The following is a 24,673-nucleotide window of genomic DNA, read 5'->3' on the forward strand; positions in this document are numbered from 1 at the left end:
GCTGTGAATCCATCTGGTCCTGGACTTTTTTTGGTTGGTAGGCTATTAATTATTGCCTCAATTTCAGAGCCTGCTATTGGTCTATTCAGGGATTCAACTTCTTCCTGATTTAGTCTTGGAAGAGTGTAAGTGTCCAGGAAATTATCCATTTCTTCTAGATTTTCTAGTTTATTTGTGTAGAGGTGTTTATAGTATTCTCTGATGGTAGTTTGTATTTCTGTGGGGTCGGTGGTGATATCCCCTTTATCATTTTTTATTGCTTGTTGTTGAGTTTTAAGAGTTCTTTGCATATTCTGGATACTAGAATCTTGTTATATATATGATTTGAAAACATTTTCTCCCATCATGTAGGTTGTCTTTTTACCTTATATTTAGATAGTGTCCTTTGGTGAACAGAAGTTTTACAATTTGATGAAATCTAATTTTTTTTTTCTTGCTGCTGCTTGTGTGTTTGGCATATGTAAGAATCCATGTCCAAATGCAAAGTCATGAAGCTTTCCCCTGTGTTTTATTCTAAGAATTGTATAGTTTTAGCTCTTACATTTAGGTCTTTAGTCCATATAAAATTGATTTTATATATTCTATCATGTAAAGGCCCAACTTCATTCTTTTATATGGCAGTCCCATTATTCCAGCACTATTTGTTGAAAAGACTGTTCTTTTCCCATTGAATGATCATGTTGAATCATTCATATTCCTCTTGAAAATCAGTTGACTATAGATGTATAGGTTTATTTCTGGACTCTCAATTCTATTCCATTGAATTGTTTGTCTCTCTTCATATCAGTACCACGAGTTTTGATGACTGTGTTTTCTATTAAGTTTTGAAATTGAGAAATGTGAGATTTTGAGGTCTCAAGATTGTTTTGACTATTCAAGTTCTCTCATAAAATTCCATGTGAATTTTGGGATCAGCTTGTCCATTTCTGCAAAAGGCGGCAATGGAATTTTGAAAGCTGCTATGGTGAATTTATAAATCAATTTGGGGAGTATTGTCATCTTAACAACATTAAGTCTTGCAATTCATGAACAGAGAATGCCTTTCTACTTATTTAGATCTTTAATTTCTCTCAACAGTGTTTAGTGGTTTTCAGTGTACAAGTTATGCATCTTCTTGGTTAAGTTTATTCTTTATTTTATAATTTGCAATGCTATTTTAATTGGAACTGTTTTCTTAAGTCTAATTTTTTATTCTTAATTGCTGGTGTGCAGAAGTACAACTGATTTTTGTATGTTTATCTTTTATGTGTTCATCTTGTCTGCTAAAAAACTGCTAAATTTATTAACTCTAGTAGTTTTTGTGTGCATGTATAGCTTCTGTAGGATTTTCTACATGTAAGATTGTGTTATCTATGAATATAGTTTTACTTAGTTCTTTCTAATGTGGATACCTTTAGTTTCTTTTTCTTATCTAATTATCTGACTGGAACATCCAGTATGGTGTTGAATAGACATGTTGAGAGCAGACACCTTTGTTTTCTTCTTAATCTTAAGGGGAAAGTTTTTGGTCTTACACCATTGAGCATGATATTAGCTGTGAGTTTTTTCATAGATCCTCTTTATCAGTTTGATAAAGTGCTCTTCCGTTCCTAGTTTTTTGAGTGTTTTTTATCATGAAAAGGCATTGAGTTTTGTCAAATGCTTTTCTTTTTCTACATCAGTTGAGATGATCATGTTGTGCCTCCCCTCCTTCATCCTACTGATGTTTTGTACTACCTAGCATGATTTATGTATGTTGAACACCATTGTCTTCCTGGGATAAATCTCACTTGGTTATGGTGTATGATCTTTTGAATACACTGCTAGGTTTGGTTTGCTAGGTTTTTTTTTTTTTTTTTTTTTAGGGTTATTGCATCTAAATTCATAGGACATATTGGTCTGTAGTTTTCTTTTGTGATATCTTTGTCAGGCTTTAGGACAAAGTAATACCTCAGAATAGGTTAGGAAATGCTCCCTTCTGTTCATTTTTTTTCAAGAATTTGAGAGATTGGTGTTAATACTTTAAACATTTGGCAGAATTCACCAGTGAAACTTTCTGGGCCTGAACTTTTCTTATCTGGAAGTTTTTTGATACTGATTCATTCTTTTCTTGTTATAGATCTACTCAGATTTTCTATTTCTTTTTCAGTCAGTTTTGGTAGTTTATGTGTTTCTAGGAATTGGTTTGTTTTATCTGAGTTATCTGACTTGATATCCAATGGCTCATTATCTTATTATTGTTTTTATTTCTGTAAGGTTAGTAGTAATATCCCCATTTATATTTCTGATTTTAGTAATTTAGTAACTTTTCCCTTTGTTAGTCTAGGTAAGGTTTGTCAATATTATTTGTCTTTTTAAGGGTTCAACTTTTGGTTTCCTTGATTTGCTCCATGGTTTTTCTGTTCTCTCTTTTGTATTATCTCTACTCTAGAACATTATTATTTCTTCCTTCTGTTTGCTTTGGATTTAGTTTGTGCTCTCTGTCTCTCTCTTAACTGCTCCAAGCTGGAAGGTTGGGTTATTGATTTGAGATCTTTCTTCTTTTTTAATGTAGACATTTACAGCTATAGGTTTCTGTCTGATGCAGCTTACACTGCATCTCAAAAGTTTTGTTTTATTATTTTTTAATATTCATCTATTTCAAAGTATTTTCTAATTTCTATGATTTCTTCATTGACTTATTATTTAAGAGTGAGCTGATTAATTTCTGAATATTTGGAAATTTTCCACACCTTTTTTTTTGCTATTGAATTATGATTTAATTTTATATGGTTTAAATACTTTGTTTGATTTCTGTTCTTTTTAAGTTTGTTAAAGTTTGTTGTATGGTCCAGAATATGGTCTGTCTTGCTGAATGTTAAACGTGCATTTTAAAAGAATATGTATTATTTTGTTAGGTAGAGTGTTCTATATATGTCTGTTATGTGTAGCTGGTTTATGATGTTCAAGTCTTCTAAATCCTTGATTGTTTTTTGTTTGGGTGTCCTATTCATTAGTGAAAGCGTGATGTCAAAGTCTCCAAATGTTATTGTTGAACTCTTTTTCCTCTTCAATTTGGTCAGTTTTGCTTCATATATCTTGAGATTATGTGGAAATTGTTGTATCTTCTTGATGGATTGACTCTTTTATGATTATATGATGTCTTTGTTTCTTGCAATAATTTTGATCTTAAAGTCTGTTGTCTGATATTAGTGTAAGCGCTCCAGCTCGCTTGGTTACTGTTGTTGTGGGCTTTTTCTGTCTTTTCACTTTTAACCTATTCGTGTCTTTGTTATCTAAGATGAATCTATTATTGACAGTGTCAAATGAGTCACGTTTTGAAAAACATTCATTTTGCCAACTCCTGACTTTCAATTGGATATTTAAATCAATTTACATTTAACATAATTGTGATAAGGAAGGACTGCTGCCATTTTATTTGCATGTATTATATCTGTTTTGTTCCTCAGTTCCTCTACTAGTTCTTCTTGTCTGCATTAGATAGATCTTTGGTAGTATACCATTTTTTAAATTCCCTTCTCTTTTATTTTACTATACATGTTTAGTTGTTTTCTTAGTGTTACCCTTGGTGATTACAATTAACATCTTAATTCAAAACAATCTTGTTTGAATTAATGCCAACGTAGTACCAATTATGTTTAAAAATTTTGCTCTTATATAGCTTCATCCTTTCTCTTCATATTGTTACAAATTACATCTTTATATATTGTGTGCCCATCAACATAGTTTATAATGGTTGTTTTATATAGTTGTCTTTTAAATCTATAGAAGAAAAAGAGGAGTTACAAACCAAACATACATTAATACTGACTTTTATATTTCCCTACGTGGTTACCTTTGCTGACGTTCCTTATTTTTTCATGTGAATTTGAGTTACTGTCTAGTATCCTTTCATTTCAGGACTCCCTTTAGCATTTCTTATTGGGCAGATCTAGTGGCGAATTCCCTGAGCTTTTGTTTATCTTGGAATGTCTTAGTTTCTCCTTCATTAGAAAAAATTTTAATTTTATTGTGGTAAGAACACTTAATGTAAGATCTAGCCTTTTAATGGATATTTACTATGCAATACAATATTGTTAACCACAGGTACAATGTTATAAAGCAGACTTTCAGAACTTACCCATCTTGCATAACTGAAGCTTTATACTTATTCATTAACAACTCCCACTTTGCCCTCCCCGACCCCAGCCCCTGGTAACCACCGTTCTACTCTCCTTTTCCATGAGTTTGACTATTTTAGATACGTCATATAAGTGGAATTATGTAGTATTTGTTCTGTGAATGGTTTGTTTCACTTAGCATAATGTCCTCAAGGTTCATCCATTTTGTTGTATATCATAGGATTTCCTTCTTCTAAAAGGCTGATTATTTCCTTCCTTTTAAAAGCTGAGTAATATTTATTGACTATATATACCATATTTTATGTATTCATTTGTCTCTCAATAGACATTTAGGTTGTTTCTAGATCTTAGCTATTATAAATAGTACTGAAGTGAACTTGGGATTGTATATATTTCTTAGAGATTCTTATTGCAATTCTTTTAGATAAATACCCATAAGTGGTTGCTGAATCATATGTGGTAGTTCTAATTTTAACTTTTTGTGGAATCTCTATACTTTTTTCCCATAGTATCTGCACCACTTTACATTCCTTTGCTGTTGTGTACATGGGTTCCAGTTTCTCCACATCTTTGCCAACACTTGTCTTTTTAAATTTTTTTTTATAATAGTCCTCCTAATAGGTATGAGGTGATACCTCACTGTGGTTTTGATTTTTATTTCCTTGATGATAGTGACATTGAGGATGTTTTTCATATACCTGTTGACCATTTGTATGTCTTCTTTGGATAAATGTCTATTCAAGTTCTTAGCCCATTGTAAAATCAGGTTATTAGTTTCTTTTTGCTTTTTGCTATAAGAAATTAACCTCTTATATTTTAGAAATTAAACCCCTTATATGGTTTAGCAAGTATTTTCTCTTATCCTATAGGTTGCCTTTTCATTATGTTGATTATTATTATTATTTTTCGCTATGCGGAAGCTTTTTCATTTGATGTAGTTTCACTTGTCTGTTTTCATTTTTGTTTCTTGTGCTTTTAGTGGCATATTTTTCTTGCCAAATCATGCTTCCTAGGACATTCAATGATATGTTGAATACAAGTGGTAAAGCAGACCTCCTTACCTTGTTCGCGATTTTAGAGGAAAAGCTTTAAGGTTTTAATCATTGAGTGTGATATTAGCTGTGGACTTTACATATATGGCCTTTGGTGTGTTCAGGTACTTTTCTTCTACTCCTAGTTTGTTGAGAGTTTTTATCATGAAAGGCTATTGAATTTTTATCAATTTTATCAAATGCTTTGTATGCATCTGTTGAGATGATGGTGTGAATTTTGTCCTTCATTCTGTTAATGTTGTGTATCACAATTGATTTTTGTATGTTGAACCATTCTTACATCCCAGGGATAAATCCCACTTTGTAATGGCGCCTAATCCTTTAATTGTGCTTTTGAATTCAGTTGCTAATATTTTGGTGAGGAGTTTTGGATGTATATTCATCGGGGATATTGGCCTGTAGTTTTTTTTCTTGTGATGTCTTTGTCTGACTTTGGTATCAGGAAAATGCTAGTCTCATAAAATATATTTGGAAGTTTTTCCTCCTTTTCAAGTTTTTTAGAGGAGTTTGAAAAATCATTAACGTTAATTATTTAATTGTTTTATAGAATTCATCAGTAAATTCACTGATGAATTCACCTGTTCCTGGGCTTTTCTTTGTCAGAAGATTTTTGATTACTGAATCAATCTCCTTACTAAATAGTTCAAGATTTTCCCTCCTTCCCTCCCCCCGCAACCCATCCCCATCTTTGTGTCTTTCTTTCTTTTTTATTTGTTTGTTTGTTTTTTTTTTTGAGACAGTATCTTGCTTTGTTGCCTAGGCTGGAGTGGTGCAGTGGCATACTCATAGCTCACTGCAGCCTCAAATCCCTGGGGTCAAGAGATCCTCCTACCTCAGTCTCCAAGTAGCTGGGACTACAGGCATATGCCACCAAATCCTGCTAATTTTTAAATTGTTATTTTTTTTGTAGAGAGAGCATCTCACTATGTTGCCCAGGGTGTCTTGAACTCCTAGCCTCAAGCACTCCTCCCACCTTGGCCACCAAAGTGCTGAGATTATAGGTATAAGCCACCACACCCACCCTCTGTTCAAGAATTTCTTTTTTTTTTTTAATCATTCATTCTTGTTAGGTTGCATGTTTCTTATAATTTATCCATTTCTTCTAGATTATCTACTATATTTCATATAATTGTTCATAGTAGTCGCTCATGATTCTTTTTATTTCTGTGGTATCAGTTATAATTTCTCCTCTTTGTGTGTGTGTTTTTTTTTTTTTTAGTTTTATCTTTTTTTCCTAGTCTTACTAAAGGTTTGTAAATTTCATCTCTTCAAAATGCACACTCTTAGTTTTACTGATTTTCTCTATTGTGTTTTTTTGTTCTCTTTTTTTTTTTCCTGTTCTAATCTTTATTATTTCCTTCCTTCTGCTAACTTTGGGTTTAGTTTGTTCCCCTTCTTGTTCCTTGAGGTGCCAAATTAAATCGTTTATTTGAGAAATTTCTTTTTTTTTTTTAATGTAGGTGTTTACTGCTGTACGTTTCCCCTTACTGCTGCTTTCACTGAGTCTCTTAAGTTTTGATATGTTGTATTTCATTCTCATTTTCATTTGTTTCAAGATATTTTCTAACTTTCCTAATGATTTCTTTCTTATGCCATTGGTTGTTCAAAAATTTGTTGTTTTTTTCTATATATTGTGAATTTTCCAGTTTTTCTTCTATACTTTGTTTCTGGTTTCATTTCATTATAGTCAGAAAAAAACCTTGGTATGATTTTAATATTCTTAAATCTATTAACACTTGTTTTGACACCTAACATATGATATATCCTGGAAAATGATCTGTGTACACTTGAGAAGAATGCGTGTTCTGCTGCTGTATACTGGAATGGTCTACATATGCTCATTAGGTTCATTTGGTCTATAGTGTTGTTTGTGTTTGCTATTTCTTTTTCTGACTGGTTATTCTCCCCATTATTGGAAGTACGGTAATGAAGTCTCCTACTGTTATTGTGTTGCTGTCTGTATTCCCTTCAGTTCTGCCAATGTTTGTTTTATATATTTAGGTGCTCTGTTGTTAGGTAGGGGTGTGTGTGTGTGTGTGTGTGTGTGTGTATGTGTGTATGTGTATATAATTGTTAAAATTGTTATATGTTCCTGGAGACTGTATTCTTGTATCATTATATAATGTTATTCTTTGTCCCTCCTGACAGTTTTTGGCTTCTAATCTATTTTGTATGATACAAATATATTCACTCCTACTCTTTTTTGGTTACCAAATGGTAACTGATATCTATTTCCAAAACTTTACTTTCAGTCTATGCACATCCTTAAATCTAAAATGAGTTTCTCATAGACAGTGTATAGTTGGATCATGTTTTGTTTTTTTTTTTTTTTTTTTTTTAAATCCATTCAGCCACTCTGTGTCTCTTTATTGGAAGTTAAATCTATTTATTTATCAGAAGTTAAGTCTATTTACATTTTAAGTAATTACTGATAGGAAATTATTTATTATTGCCATTCTGTTCATCATTTTCTGTTCGTCTTATAGTTCATTTGTTTTTGGAGTTCCACAGCTTTTGGAGTTCCTTAGTGCACAGTTCTTAGTTCATTTTTCTCCCTTGCTCTCATCCTTTGTGTTTTATTGATTTTTTTTGTGTTGATAAGCTTTTATTAATTTCTTTTTTACTTTTGTGCAACTTATATGGGTATTTTGTTTCCAGTTATCCTGGGGCTTATATAAAATATGGTTATGACAGTTGAAGTTGATAACAACTTAACTTTAATCACATGCAAAAACTCTACAGTTTTACTCCTCCTCCCTTCATATTTTGTTACTGATGTCACAATTTACTATATGGTGTATCCATTCACATAGTTTTTACTTACAGTTGTTTTTAATACTTTTGTGTTTTAACTTTTACATTAGAAATAAAAGTGATTTACCCACCACCACTAGAGTAATAAAGCATTCTGTATATCTATATAGTTACCTTTGAGTTTTATACTTTCTTATGGTATCATGTTCCTGTTTAGCATTCTATTATTTCTACTTGAAGAACTGCCTTTAGTGCTCCTTGTAAGGCAAATCTGTTAGTGATGAACTTCTTCAGCTTTTGTCAGGGAAGTTTTTATGTTTCCTTCATTTTCGAAGGACAGTTTTACCAGGTATAGTGTTCTTAGATAGCATTCTTTTTTCCTTTCACCTCTTTGAATGCATCATCTTACTCCTTTCTGGCTTGCAAAGTTTGAGCTGAAAAAGTCAATTGATAGTTTAATAGGGAATTCCCTTGTTTGTAATGAGTCATTTTCTTCTTGCTGCTTTCAAAATTCTCTTTGTCTTTGAAAATTTGATTATCATATGTTTTGGTGTGGATTTCTGTAGTTTCATCTTATTAAGGGTTCATTAAGCTTCCTGGATTTGGATGTTCATTTTCTTCCCCAGATTTGGGAAATTATCAGTCATTATTTTTTTGAATAAACTTTTCGGGTTTTTTTCTTTCTCTCTTTTTTTTCTCTGACTCCTATAATCCATATATTGGTCTGCTTGAGGTTTTTCTGTAAGTCCCTTAAGCTGTCTTTATTCTTTATTACTATTATTATTTTCTTCCTCTGACTGGATGATTTCACATGGCCTGTCTTCAAGTTCACCAATTTTTTTTTTTTCTGCTGGTTTTAGTCTGCTGTTGAACTTCTCTTGAATTTTCAGTTATTACATTCTTCTGCCCTAATATTTGTTTCTCTTAAACTTTCTTCTTACTGGAATTCTCACTTTGTTCATATGTTATTTTTTGGAGCTTATCGATCATTTTTATAACAGTATTTTGAATTCTCTTTCAGGTAATTAATATATCTCTATTTCATTAGTGTTGGTTTCTGGAGTTTTATCTTGTTCCTTTTTTGGATTATGTTTCTCTGTTTTTTCATTTTTCTTGACTTTTTCATTTTCTTTGTGTTAGTATCTATGCATTAAGAAAAAAAGAAAAAGAAAAAGAAAAAAAGAATCTGCCATCTCTGTCAGTCTTCAAGGATTGGCTTTGTACCAGAGAAGACCTTCACCAACAAACTCGGCCAGAGCTTCTATGGGGCTCTTAAACTTCTATGTTAGTCCAAACTGTCATCTTCTTGAAGGCTCCAGGGTTCTAGAGTATGCTATGCCTCATCAGTGCTTTGAGACAGGCAAGACAAAAGATAGAAATACTACCCTCTGCTAATACTTGGAAAAGTTGGGATGTTGTATGTATGGCCCAATTCTTTTCCTCCCAGGGTAGAGGCTGAGAGCGGGGGATTTTTTTTCACTGGTCCTTTCTGTTCCAAGCCAGGGAAGAGCTGTTATGAATATCTGTGCTCTAGTCCAAATCACCACCTTTTTTCTCTGTGGGTCTAGCGTATGTTGGGTCATGTCAGTACTCAAACACAGGTGAAACAAAAGCCAGTGCTGTAGATAGAACTCTGAAGAGTGGGACATTGTATGCATAGTCCAGTTCCTTCCCATCACATAAAGAGTTGGGAGCTGAGAGTTCCCTCCTGATAATATGATGCTGTGCTGGGAATGGGGATTGTGATTGGAGAGTGTCTTCAGTTTTCCCAGTGGTTTCAGTGTGACTGATTTCTTGTTGCCCAGGTTGCAGGAGCCTCTCAGCTACTTTCTGGAATTTCCATAAAGGGAATTGATATGTGCCATTGAATCAGTGTGTCCATGGGGGAAGGAGAGTCCAGGGCTTCCTCTTCCACCGTCTGGCTGCTATCTTTCTCCTTCGTTTTTAAGGACACTTTTGTCACAAATAGAATTCTTGGTTGACAGGTGTTTTTTTTTTCTAACTACCCCCACCCCACCACCAAATTTTGAATGTGGCAACTTCAAAATGTATGTTTTGCTTGTTTTTCTTTTCATTTACATTTTCTATTTTGGAAGACATTGTTCTCATGGTTTCTTTTAGTTCCTTGTACATGGTTTTCTATAACTTTATATGCACATTTAAAATAATTGATTTCAAGTACTTATGTGGTAAGGTCAATGGTTAGGCTTCCTCAAGGACAGTTCCTGTTCATTTCTGTTTTTATTGGAAATAAGCCATACTTTCTTTTTTCCTGGGATATACAATTTTTTGTTGAAAAGTAGATATTTTGAAAATTATAATCTGACAACTCTGGAAATAAGATTCTCCCCATCTCCACGGTTGTTGTTGCTTGCTTTAGTTGTTGTTTTATATTTAGTGAGTGACTGTGTAAAGTCAGAACTGATTTTGTAAAGGCTGTCTTTCTGAACTAATTTCATAAAGTCGTATCCTTTGTCATGTGTAGCTAGTGAAGTCTGTTAGCTTAGTAGTCAACCACTGTTTTCACAGAGTTCCTTAAATACTGAGATTCAGATTTTTTTCTTGGTTAAGCTTTTAACTGGTTACTGTAAACTTTCAGTTAGCTTCTCGAGTTCTGAAAAGAGCTAATTCTGACATTTTTTGTCAGTTTATTTGCTACTTTTATGGAAGGACTAGCTTTTGGAGTTCCTTAGTCCATCATTTTTGCCAACATCAATCTCTAAAAGCATATACTTTTGTTTTTTAATAGCTCTACCAGTAGGCTTTCAATTTTACTGATAATACAGGAAATATTATTTCTTTTAATTAGAGCCTCTCCAAATGTGCCTAAATATTTCTATTTTGTGGGGTAAAGGGAAAGTAGAACAATTATATTAAAATAATTTCAGGATAGGATAATGCCTAGATGGGAAGGATAATGTCTGGATTGTTTAGGATTAGATACGATAAAAATATGTATTTATTAGATACTAACCAAGTGCCTAATAGAGAGATATCTCAGTTTACTGTAGCTGAGAGTAAAACTAAGGAAACTTAGGTAAAATTGAAATGTGAAGAAGAAGCTAATAATATTTGTGTAGTCATGTTTGTTGTTGAATAGAATGGTTGCATTCTTGAGGCTTTTGAGATAGCTTGAGTCCTATAAGTTTGGAAAGATTAACTAAAATGTTCCCTATGTACGGCTATAACATACAGGCTTTAAAAGTACCAAAGAATATTCATTGAGAAGTGTTAGATGCTTTTTTCATAAATCATCTAAAAGATAGAACAGGAAATGACAATCCAGAAATTGTAAAAGCTCCATAAGACCTTGCATCTATAAATCCTTTAAATTTATTGGACTGAAATGACACTGGAGCAATATTTAGGAAGTCACAGGAGTTTTTGCTGACATCTTTTTGGATTTGTTTCTTCAGAAAAGTTACTTAAAACCTAGAATCCATCATGAAACACAACATTTATAATAATTAAATTCTACAAATACATTTTTAGTGCATATAATGTTCCAGAAAATGTAATAGCCTCTGGGGAAACAAATATACATACATACATACATACATATATACCACATATATATGTATGTATATTTGTCATATTTTTTTTTTGTGTGTGTGTATTTATATAAAGTTGACCCTTGAACCCATGGCTTTGAATTGTGCAGGTCCACTTATACGTGGATCTTCTTCCAACTCTGCCATCCATGAGACAGCAAGGCCAACCCCTCCTCTTCCTTCTCCTCCTCAGTCTATTCAACATTAAGATTATGAGGATGAAGACTTTTTGATGATCCACTTCCACTTAATGAATAGTAAATATATTTTCTCTTCCTTAGGATTTTCTTAATAATGGTTCCTTTTTCTAGCTTTATTGTAAGAATACAGTATATAATACACATAACACAAACATAAAATATGTGTTAATCAACTGTTTATGTTATCAGTTAAGGCTTCCAATAGTAGACTATTTGTAGTTAAGTTTTGGGGGAGTCAGAAGTTACACATGCATTTTCAACTCTGTGGGGGTTGGCATCCCTAACCCACATGTTGTTCAAAGTTCAACTCTGTGTGTGTGTGTGTGTGTATGTGTTTGTGTGTGTATCACTGTTTTATATAGATAGTTATTCTCATATGTGGCATACTTAGAAGACTCAGGGATTGACTGGAGTTTTCTTAGAAGAAGAATACTAATGTCTGGGTGGGGCCTCAAAATGGGAGAAAGATGGGAAAACTATGCTAGCAAAGAGAGTGGCATGAGCAACAAGTTCATGGAAGCATGAATGACTAAATATTCTCAGTTCATTATTAAATGCAAAAAGAGTGAAAGAGATGAAGCTCAATGAGGCAGATAGTAGCTAGGTCATGGAAGGACTTTTTTGCCATGCTAAGAACCTTAGATCATATAATGGAAGGAGCGGGGAGCATACTAGGGTTTAAGCTAGGAGTTGATGTGGTTGGATTTTCTTATAAAATTTGAGCTCTAGAGAGCATATTTTGCAAACTGGATATAGTGAGTAGTAAAAGTGGTTTTAAGAGCCACAAGTCTGAATAGACAGTTCTATTAAGAAGCTATAGGCCGGGCGCGGTGGCTCAAGCCTGTAATCCCAGCACTTAGGGAGGCCGAGACGGGTGGATCACGAGGTCAGGAGATCGAGACCATCCTGGCTAACACGGTGAAACCCCGTCTCTACTAAAAATACAAAAAACTAGCCGGGCGAGGTGGCGGGCGCCTGTAGTCCCAGCTACTCCGGAGGCTGAGGCAGGAGAATGGCGGGAACCCGGGAGGCGGAGCTTGCAGTGAGCTGAGATCCGGCCACTGCACTCCAGCCCGGGCTACAGAGCAAGACTCCGTCTCAAAAAAAAAAAAAAAAAAAAAAAAGAAGCTATAGCGTTAGGCTAGATGGGGGCTGAGAAGGGTTGAACCAGAAGAGTGATGGTAGGTGGTGGCAGAAGAAAGGATGTGAAACTTATTCAGCAAAGTGGCATATGATGATGGGAAAGAGGCAGGGGAGGATGATTCCCCTGATGGGGCAAGGGTGCCATTAAAGGATCTGGGAATATAGAAAGCAGCCTTTTTGCTTATTTTTATTAAGTAGGGAGAAGGGAGACAATGATGAGTTTTGTTTTGGAAATACTGAATTTAAGGTAATGTGGAATAATCAGCAGGATGTGTGAGTCTGAACCTCAAGTGAAAAGTCAGGGCTAAAGATAAAGGTTTGAGATTGATTAACATAATACTCTGGCAAAGAAAGAAGGCAGGATAGCAATTGACAGGAGAAACAAGACATTATAGATAAATGGGAAGCTAGAAAATGCATTTCAAGAGATTAATTATGCTACTAGAGTTTGAAGTCCTTGAGGGATGGAATTCTGTCTCCTTAAGTTTTATATTCTCAGCATCTATCACTGTGCCTGGTACCCAATAGGCACTTAATGAATGCTTGTGGAATGAGTCAAACTTTACCACCATATAGTCTCTAAATATAACTAAAGCCATCTCTAGATTCTAATGGAAGTTTTGCTGATATTGTCACCTGCTTTGTTTATTTGATTACTAAAAATAGCATCTGTATTTCACTTTGCCTAGTCAAGACCTAGAGAACAAAGCCTAAATTCAATTATCAGAATATCTCTTGGAAAGAGATGTGCTAACAAGGAACTTGCAGGTAATGTAATGACTAGTTTGATTCCTATGAGATAGAAAGATGATTACTTCTATTCTTAGAGTGGATTGTGGAATGGAATAGTGTCAAACAGGATATGATAGATGAAGACATTGTATAACCAAATCTTTAAATATAATTTTATAATTTTACATTAACAATGATAAATCAGAGTAAATAATAATATATAGTTATTTTTGATTTTTAGTTTTCAGTGCATTTATAAGGAGTACAAAGAATAATTTTTAATTTATGAAACTGACAGTGTTTTAAAAGTTGAAATGTGATCCTCTGCCTCTAAAAAACCCAATTTTTAGTAGCTTGTCAATGACTCTCTAAATGTTACTTATGATCTTTGAACTCTATTCTCAGTTTCTTGATCTTGGTTCCTGAAGATCAGCTGTGCAGGACACACAGGTGTTAACACAGCTGGCTTGCTGATGACAACTCTGTCCATATAGCTGTCTTGTGTGTCATTATTCATATTGTTCAGTGTCATTCTGACCTAGCCAAGCTAAAAATGATACTCCAGCTCAAGAGGGATTTTAAAACCTTGTCAAACTAAAGATAAGACACTACAGAATATCATGTACATGTGGTTAGCAGTTTTTAGCTTAAACACATCTAAATAACTAATTTCAGCTTGTATCTATCTTTATCCTTTAAAATAATTTATCTTAGGAATGAAAATATATCTGTGTGGATGAGTGTTATCAATTCTATTCTCAAGTATGGTTTGTTTGTTTGTTTAAATAGCTCAAGGTCAAAGCACTCTGTGAGGTGCATTCTGTAGTATATAGCCTATGCCACAGATTTATCATGTTATCTAGTGACTTTATAAGATGTCCATGATTAAATCACCATATTTTCCAGCTTGATAATTTGATTTGAATAGTCAGTTTTTTAGATCTTTAATTGGGATGCAGCCAGATTGATAATTTGATTCAAGAGATCAGGTTTTTTTTTTTTTTTTTAAATTTCTGTAATTGGGATGTAACTATAATGTGTGCTGTGGTTGTGGTGGTGGATTTTGCCCTCTTTTCTGGTGACAGCAGCTGGCAGTCATGGGAGAGTTCTGGCTTTGCTCCAGAGTTGTAGGTTAAGTTAAATAACCTGCCAGCAAAAGAGGGCTAGTTGCTTAACTCCCACTTTTCAAATTATGAGTTTCTATGCTTGCTACAGTGCCAATGGAATGCCTGCTTCTGCTGAGAGAGTGTCAGGGTCTCTTTCCAGTAGGTGTGGAGCACAGCGGGAACTGTGGCTTGTATCTTGGGACATTGTGGTTTGGGGATCCTCCATTATGACATTGTGATCATTGTATAAGGATGATTGCTACACAGGTAATTTGTTTCTTAGTGTAATAATTGTGTGCCCGTGTGTACACGTGTGTGTGTGTGTGTCAGAGAGAGAGAGAGAGAGGATATGAATGAATGAATGAGAATGCCCACAGGTGCAAGGAAACTATTGAGGAAAATAAAGATGTTTAATATTCATTGATTATCACAAAACCATTTTTATGAAACAAACATTGTTGCTAAGATTGCCAAACCATAAATATAAAGAAAAAAAAATAGGGAAATGGAAGTACCAAAATCTTAAGTAATTTCTTCAACTATTAATTGTTCATCTATAGATATTAAAATACATTACTATTTGGCACTAAGAGCACTAGACTTAGTATCTTCATATTAGAGATGGCAACAACTATTTCACAAGGTGGATAGCAGAATCAAGTAATGTAGTTTGGAAAGTACGGTTGTCCCTTGGTTTCTTTGGGGGATTGGTTCCCAAACCTTCTGTGGATACCAAAATCCATGATATTTGAGTTCCTGATATAAAATGGTGTAGTATTTGCATATAATCTGTGCACATCCTTCCATACACTTTAAATCACTTCTAGATTTATTTATAGTACCTAATACAATGTAAGTGCTATCTAAATTATACTGTATTGTTTGGGGAATAATGAAAAGGAAAAAAAGTTTGTACATATTCAGGACAGATGCAGCTTAAAATATATACTTTCAATTCATGGTTGAATTCATGGATATGGAACCCACAGATATGGAGGGCCAACTGAACTTTGAAAATTATGAAGTATTTTTGGAGGTACTATTTGTATTATTACTAATAGAAGTAGTATTGTTATCTGTCTGTCTATTTGATTAATTAAATAGTTAAAGAAAAGGTTAAAGAAGAGGGAAAGTATCCATTTAGGGATAACCATCTTATCCCTGAATATCATTTTCATTGCATTGACACACTTTGAGTGTCAATCACTGTGTACATATCAGAGTCTTGAACTGTCTAATTATGGTTTTTTAAAAAAATTATTTTCTCTTTTACATTGTAGAATTCATGAGTTTAGAATGGTGTTCTTATCTGATCATACTTACTAAGAGCCTCTGAAAGCATAGTGGGTATTTTCTTTTTTTTTTTTTTTTTTTACTACTGTGTATTACAGAGTATATGGTTAACTCTGGCTAGTTCCCTTTTCTTTGTATTTGCAAAAGACTCTCCAGTATGCCTCTTCCACTTGTTTAACCAGAATTTCTGTTAATTAGGTATTAGAATAAGTGGTCAGTAGTTGTGACCAGGAAAGTTAGCTGTGGTATCAGGAGACGGTACACTGATTTCTGGAAACACTGAGGAAAGGAACCAGAAAGTGTCTTGAGATGGCACTCTGTTTTGGCGATATAAACTTGACTCACTAGAAATTGTTTGTAGATTCTCTGGTGAGAAGTAGTCATTAAAAAAAAACTTTACAGATAATAAAAAAATTATCTTTCTTCTATATCTCCAGAGCAGGGGATGACCAACTTTTTCTGTAAAGGGCAGATAGTAAATATCTTAGGCCTGGTGAACCATATGGTCTTTGTCTCAACTACTCAACTCTGTCATTGTAACAGGAAAGCAGCCATGGACAATAGGTAGATGAATGTGTATAGCTCTAATAAAACTTTATTTATAACAACAGACAGTGAGCTGGATTTGGTTCCCAGGCTGTAGTGTGCTGACTGTACACTGCTCTTCGGTGCATAGGTTGAAAAATAGTGTGTAGGCTGTTCTAGTACATAGAATGAAAAATAAAAGGAAGAAGGGGAAGCAGTAAGGAATCAGTGGGAATGGAAGGAAGTACAAGGGAGGGAGTAGAACAAAGGACGACAAGAAAATGGAGGCAAAGTACAACGTGAACACAGGATGATGAAAATGGAGATTATAAGAAATATTGTAGAGGTCTGTTTTCATATCGGAATATATCTGGTAAAAAGGTTTATTCTGAAGCATTGGAGGCCATAATAGATAGGAGCAAATAAAATTGAAGCAGATTAAAAGTATGTCATGAAGCCCTGATATCAGTTGCCTTTCCCAGGCATTCAGAATTCAGAGAATGTATACATCTTCTTACATGTGTTTTTAACTCAACCTCAGTTTTTATGTATACCTTGAGGTCTTCTGGCTTGGTATCCGATTGGTAAAAATACAGCTAGTAAATCATTTCATGAGTGTTTTTTTTTTTTTTTAAATTGGAACATAGAGTCCAGACGGATTTATAGCTGTGCATGATAAAAGATGGAAGGAGTTGAGCAATTTTTCTAGAAATGACTAATTTAATTTCATAGTTGATATCTAGCAGAAATAACTTTTTTGTTTGTTTGTTTTGGTAGGAGCATAAAAGTTAGAAAACAGATTGTTTACTTGTGAGTAAAGACTAATCAGAGAAATAGGAATAGTACAGTATGGATCTTGTGGATCACTTAAATCTAGAACTGGATTATATATTTATCTTGAAATAAATATATTTCATGGCACCGTTTTGACTTTTTAGAAAGTTTTTCTTCTCCTGTTTTTTTTAAATGATATGTCTATTAGAAGTATCTCCTTTCTGAAAGTATGTAATAAGAAAGGGAGAAAGTAAACTGTTCTTTCTAAAAATCAAAATTTTAGAGTAGGAGTAATATAGGTTTTAAAAATTATTCTAAAATATGATATTGCATGATTTTAAAGAACGTTATGGAATGTGTAACATCTGATAATTGAGATTTATATTGGGAAAGTCTGTGAAAAAATTATATGTTAAAAATGAGCTGTTAGGCATTTTGAACAAGAAAAACATTGTATACATGTATTAGTCATATTGATAAATGATAATAAAAAGGCATAGAATCTTAATTATAGGATGAATAATGTATTATAAACATAATTAAAGATTGGCTTCTGAAATTATAATTTAATCTACAGACAGGTAACTGCTGGTTGTTTTATTCCTAATTCACACTAAGCTTGGTACTTTAAAAGATAAACTTTTCCTTTTAGAAAAAGAAAATTTACTATTCTAATATTACTTCAAAACTTTTTTGACAGTAACTAATTTGCTTTAGATCCTCGTTCTTGAAAATAATAATTTTGTATCCAATAAGCTGTATTTCCTAAAGAAATTCCAAATTATCTCTCTTTTAATATGTTAGTTACTTTGTTCTCAGCCTGCCTGTTCTATTTCTTTTCATGAACAAACTTAATGCAACAAGGTGAGAGTCCTTTCTTACTATTCTGTGTTGAATCTCCCTGTTCACACCTTGAAATTCAGACTTTCCTTCTGCATTCTTTCTAAAGTCTCTCCCTTCTACCCTTTATTTCTCCTGTTCCTTTTCATCTTTCTTTTCTTTTCATTTGTGCATGATTGTATTTTTGCTTGTCTTAGTGTCACTGTTTTGTATTCTTTCAACATGATGCTTTCACTCCCTTTACTCATTAAAATAAAATAATTTATAGATAATTCTTTTACAACACTTTTCTAAAAACTTTTCCTAGAAATATTTGAGAACATTTTAGATACTCTCAAAGTTCCGGTTTAATTTAAAAGTGGAAAAAACTCTTAAAATTTTAGTAGAAGTATTTGTGATATTGCGTCTATTATATATCACGGGTCTCTCACTCTTGATGGCATTGTCAAGTTGATTCAACAGATAATTTGTAATTAAATGAAAGTATTAAAGCATGCATATTATTCAAATGATTATGATGTTCATCATTAGGTGTAGCAAAAATAGCTGCATTTTGCAAGTTTTTTTATTTACTATAAAGCATTATTTAATTTGGCAAATTAAGTAATATTATACCAAAAATATTGAAATGACAATAAATCAGTTTTAGATCCAAGATACCACAGCTTAACATTGCTCATAAAGTTTATTTAGAGAATATAAAATGTGGCTTACTGTTCACTGTGTGTCAAGCTTCATGGATGAAGTATGGTGCCTGATGCTAATCAGGTTAAAGGACCTCCAGTGCTTGAGCTGTGTTGTGGATTATACTTACATTGCTTATGGTTTTTTTCCCCCTCTCTTTGCCCGTATTAGCAATCTGCTTTTGTACTTTGACATCCAGGATTTCCCTAGTGAATTTTGTCACAGAAAAAAGAGAATCATCAATATCGCAGTTAAACTTGACTTTCAAAGCTAATAGTATCTCATTTGGGGGCTCAAATTTAATAAATTTTCTTTGATTCTGGGTGAGTTTTTAAACATCAAACAATGAATTGGCCAGGGTGCAGTAAAATATTTAGATCTATTGACTGTGGTTCAGAAGGGTAGAAGGCAAAACACTAGTGGTTTGATGTTGATAAATTCTCAGAACCTTAATCCACATTAATGTTTTCTTTTATCCGAGTACACATTGGTGACAAAAAAAGCAAGAGAAGGTATTCATACATGTAAAATATAAAACCTAAAACAAATGTATTTGTAAAATATGGTTTATTTTGTTATGCTAAGTAAGTTTAACAGCGTTCTTATCCTGATTGAAGGCTCTGGAGAGTGTTTGTTGCAGATAAATATACATTCTGAATTGAGATTCCAGCATGCATGTGGTACTCACATCATTATAAAAATTATATCATAGTGTGTTTTACAGCATACACTTTGACATTCTCTTATTGACAGAAAGTCTTCAGATCAGCTTGGGACCTATAAGGATTTTTATGCCCACAGATTAGCATGAACAGTTAAAAATGCCATAATATGTTTGTGTATGTTTGCTGGCTTAAAGAAACACAGAGTTTCTTTAACTCAGAGTTTGATAGTTTTGTGAAATGTGTATATATCTTAAGGAACTAATTAATATAATAAAAATAATTCAAACAGTTTTACAAGCTGCCCGAGTAGACTAGAAAAATGAAGGAGAAATGTTCTATCTTATAGTTTTGCCAAGTTATATTTGAAGTTGCTTGGATAAAACTAGAGATAGAAATATATTTATTTGGGCAATTAATGCAATTTTTAGTTAACCCTAGTTTTGACCTTTGCTACCTGATAAAAAAACTTTTTGTTCTGTGGCATTGAGCTAATTGTATAATATTTATTAAATATATGGTAGCAAATAGATAAAAATTTTAAACCTATTCCAAGCATAAGGAAAGTTAGAAAATATGTCTATGTATTGAAAACTCCTATTATTAAACTATATGATTAAAACAAGAGCTTACTGATCTTAAATGCAAACTATACTATGGAATTCTTAAGGCTTTTACTAAGTTTGGAAATTAAAAACCAAAATATCTGTTTTTGAATGTTTCCATTTGTATTATATAAGGAATATTTTCTCATTTGTCCAGAAGGTGGCAGTGTGATATCAACTGCATGTGATTCCACACTGACTGGAGAATTGGTGTTTTTCCCATATCGGTGATGTGTTTGTATTGTTGCCTTTCCGAATACTTAAAATAGAGTACAAATACTACTGATTTTATCTGTTGTATTGTTTAGAAATTGTGTGACTGTGTTGGTTTACATGTATTTAATCATTAAGACTCAAGTTTAATAAAATCCTGCAATTCTAGAAGAGTGAAAAGGGCAAACAAACCTCTTACTTGTATATTTTTAAGTCTCCTTTTGTGTTGAGTATATTTGTTTTAATTCTAGAGTACATGTTATTGAAGTTTTCTTTTCAAAGACTAGTACCTAATAACTATCTTGTCCAATATTTGTCAGTTCATGTCAGTTAAACAACACATGTTACTAAGCAGGTGATAATGATTAGGAGATTGCTGTTGTTTTTGATTTTGTGAATGTTTTTTCTTTTCTTCCTTTTTTCTTTTTAGGGTGGAACTGTGAAAAAATAATTCAAAACCTCTTGATCAGAAGAGCTCCAGTGACTCTTCTTCCCCTCCCTCATTTCAAGCAGGAGGATGCTTTTTCTTCTTAACATTCTCCCCCAGCACTCTGAATTAGAGATTTATTTGCAACGAAAAATCAATTAGTCCTAAATTTATTCATGGATTTCAGGTCCAGCGATCAATGCAAGTCCACTCAGTGGGCTCAAGGGGACCCAGTTCATCCCAGTTAATGTGTCTGAAGGGGAATTACCATTGATGCTGTTTTTTTCCCTTTAGGTCAGAGATCAGATCTCGCTGTCATGGTCTGCGGCAAGTAGGAATGACTTCACCCTGCAGCTACCCAAACTGCACCTGGAGACCTTTGCAATGGAGGGGCTCAAGGGCGGGCCAGAGGTGGTAGCATGCCAGGTTAGAGTCTAAATAACATTGTTTGCTACTGAGACATATAGAAAAATAAATTGCACTAACTGGAGAGAAAGAAAGCCTCAAAGTATTGTGAATAATTTAAAGGAGATGCAAATAAATGTTTCTTCATTTTCTTCTATCATGTAACAATATACTTCACAAAATATTGTTTTTTTCTTTAAAGCCTAGAACTAGCCTATTAAAATAATCCAGAAAAGTGTTTTTACCAAGGAAAAATGTGTTTTATGGCAAAGTACAGTATTAAAAGAAAATACTTTCCTATCAGCAGAGGACAATAAGACACTAGGCTGTTATCTCTTTAAGCAAGTCTCAATTTGTTGCTCTTATTGTTTGAAAATAAGTAACTTTCGGAAAAAAAATAATAAATCACTTTAGATGTAAACATCAAGAGAGATACCTGAAATTTCTCAATATTAATTCCAAAATATATCCAACATTTCTTATGAAGTAATTTAATTTCAGCAAAACTTAAACTTACCTGTATTTTCTATTGAAGAGTATTTTACCCTTTAATATTTAGTTTTAATGAACATTGTAAGATGTGCAAACTGGGTCATTTCATTTATAAAACTTAAAATACCAAATCATAAGACCTCAAATAACTTTAAAGTACATTAATCAACTTATTTTTAGAAACATTCATTTTCAGATGCTGTAGGTATCGTTCTATTTTGTGTCACTATTGTATTAATGTTATTGTGATCAATTTTTTCCTTCAGGTTGTTTTTCTTACTCTGACAAAATGAAATTCAGTGTGTCCTGTTAATGCCCAAAACCTTCATTAAAAAGGAAAACTATCAACATTATGTAAATTATAGGAAGCATGATATTTCAAAAGAGACTGTCCTTGTCCAATAGCACTCTATTTTTTAGTCTATTTAAAAGGAGAAATGTCTCTTAAAACTTAGTGTGCCTTTCACATGTTGAGATTTAAAATAATCTTTTTCATTCTTTAGTTTATGACCCTGTGGAATTTTAATTTTATATAAAATTAATGTCAGTTTGTGTGGAACAATGTTAATTTTTTATATGCTCCATATCCTAATTTAATTTGTTATTAGTACCAAATTAATGCTCTACAAGGAAAAAAAATACTCATTGCTTCTTTCATTAGATTGTCCAATATATCTAAAATATATATAATTATAAAACTAAGCATAAAATATTTTTATTTTCTGTTATGGGTAGAATGCTGTACTGTTATTTAAGATGAGATTTAAAATGTGTATTTTAAATTTGATTATCAGTATTTATGAATTCATCATAACTATGAATACAATCTGATTTGAGATTTTTCTAGTGGTTGTAAAATTATCCTTTACTTGGCTATTTCAATTCAGAATCTCACAAGGCTTAGTATTTGTCATAATTTACAAATAAAGACTTCCTCAAAACCGGATCTTGGTGGTTTGGAAAGAGACTGATTCCCAAAAATGCCCTTTTTGGGGGTTATTATATCTGGGAACAGCAAGAAGGAAATGTAGAGACCCATAGTTTAAACTACTGTCTTTTCTAGGTTCTAATAAAAATAGTTACATACATTCCCACCTGGATAAGTTCCATTGACATACTGTAATATATATCGTATTTTAGTAGTATAGTATACATCATAGTTGGAAAATTAGGAGACATTAGTGATAATAATAGTACCTGGCCGGGCGCGGTGGCTCAAGCCTGTAATCCTAGCACTTTGGGAGGCCGAGACGGGCGGATCACGAGGTCAGGAGGTCAAGACCATCCTGGCTAACATGGTGAAACCCTGTCTCTACTAAAAAATACAAAAAACTAGCCAGGCGAGGTGGCGGGCGCCTGTAGTCCCAGCTAATGTAGTCCCAGCTACTCGGGAGGCTGAGGCAGGAGAATGGCGTAAACCCGGGAGGCGGAGCTTGCAGTGAGCTGAGATCAGGCCACTGCACTCCAGCCTGGGCGACAGAGCGAGACTCCATCTCAAAAAAAAAAAAAAAGTAGTACCTACAATTTCAACGAACACTTAACTGTGTACCAGGTACCATGTTTAGCTCTTTGAATATATCATCTTATTTCTCACAATGAGCCTGTCAAATAGATGGCACTATCTCCATTTTACACTTAAAACAACTACCACCACCACAACAAACATAACTGGTAACTCCTTAGATCAACAGCAAGGAAAAGGCAGAGCCAAGAGCCTGGATTTAAGTCTAATAGTATTTGACTGCTAAGCTGAACTAATAAATCTGATACTAAAAAATGTAGACACATATGTTAGATGGTAAGAGTAAAACACTTAGGTATCTATAATGGAATTTTTCTTCCATTTATAAAAAATTATGCATCTATGTATGATATAGATCATAGTTTATGCTGTATTGTAGACTAATTATAGCCTAATAGTGTGAAACTCTAATTTCACCTTTTTTTTGCAGTATAAAAATATGTGCGTTTATGCTAAGTGTGGCTGCTTACTTGGGAATTCAGTAGTTGTTTAACTTTGTACTCTGACTCTGTACTGATGAGGTTGACTATTCAGGGTTCTCAGCCTTTGATTATGAAGAGAGGATAACTCAACAGGGTGTGGTAGTATGTGAACCGTGTGCCCAACTTACTCAGCTGTCATTTGTAGAAGTAGGAGCTGAAGTTTTCTGTCTTCTTCAATGGGGGCGAACTTTATTGTAGGTATAATCCTGAATGAAAAGAGACCAGTGAGCATTATTACTGAGTGAAGAGGATGAGTGGATTACCTATGTTCTCTGAACCCGGGAGAACACATGACTGATGCTTTTCTATGGAGAAAAATTCAGTTCAACTTGTTTCTGAGATCTGCTGAGCTTCCCCCCTGGCCTCAATTTCCTTAGCTTAAAAAAAAAAAAAAAAAAAAAAAAAAGTAATGCTACTGATCCCCGAGGTTTGCAGTAGGATTGAGTGCAGTGATGGATGTAAAGTGTAGTACAGTGCCTAGCCTAGAGAAAGCAGGCAGTGCAGGGTGGCTGTTGTTATTGCAGCCATTATAAGGCCCTTGTAAAGATGAAGTAAGTAACAGTAGCTTGTTTTCATTACTTTTAAGGTGTGTGTATGTTTTATTTTGAGGAATGGTTATTTAAGATTTTTTTTCTATATCTTTCCATTTATTTTCTTCACCCTTCCCTGTTTGTTCAAAGACTTTAAATAAAATTTTGATCAAGCACAGCCTACCATAGCTTCATATTTACTTTTCCATGGCATATGATGTTCCAATGAGGCCATATCTCCGGTGAAACCTTTCATTTAAGTTCCTATAGCAAATTTAAACCTATACTAGTGCTTTTGTCTTCCAAATAACAGCAAATAGGCTTTCATTACAATACTGAGAAGAATAAAAACACCCAGATTAGACCAATTAGCTTTAAATGAAAAGTCCAGTATAGTGTGAATGCAGAGAGCTTTGCAATAAAAAAGATTCTACTTATACTTTATAAAGATAATACCTATTATTCATTATCTTATACTCTGAATTACATTTTTTCAATAATTATGATATGTACTATTGGTAATAACTGGCAAATATTAGCAGGCATCCAATAAATGTTTGTGTTTGCATTTTGATTCAGTA

The 24,673-nt window shown here is 33.4% G+C and overlaps 1 protein-coding gene across 6 annotated transcripts in view; it reads left to right on the plus strand.

Moving 5' to 3' along the window:
- Positions 1 to 24,673, plus strand: part of CCDC171 (coiled-coil domain containing 171) — a 398,768-nt gene that overhangs the window by 270,438 nt on the left and 103,657 nt on the right. For 5 of the 6 annotated variants that reach the window (XM_007969189.3, XM_073021619.1, XM_007969191.3 and 2 more), the window contains one exon: positions 20,956 to 21,087. The exons of the other annotated variant lie outside the window; for it this stretch is intronic. In XM_007969189.3, coding sequence (XP_007967380.2) covers positions 20,956 to 21,087 — 132 coding nt within the window. The remainder of the gene's footprint in view (positions 1 to 20,955; positions 21,088 to 24,673) is intronic. 6 annotated transcript variants of the gene reach the window in all.

The sequence above is a fragment of the Chlorocebus sabaeus genome, chromosome 12, assembly GCF_047675955.1.
Source record: "Chlorocebus sabaeus isolate Y175 chromosome 12, mChlSab1.0.hap1, whole genome shotgun sequence".
Taxonomy (NCBI): domain Eukaryota; kingdom Metazoa; phylum Chordata; class Mammalia; order Primates; family Cercopithecidae; genus Chlorocebus; species Chlorocebus sabaeus.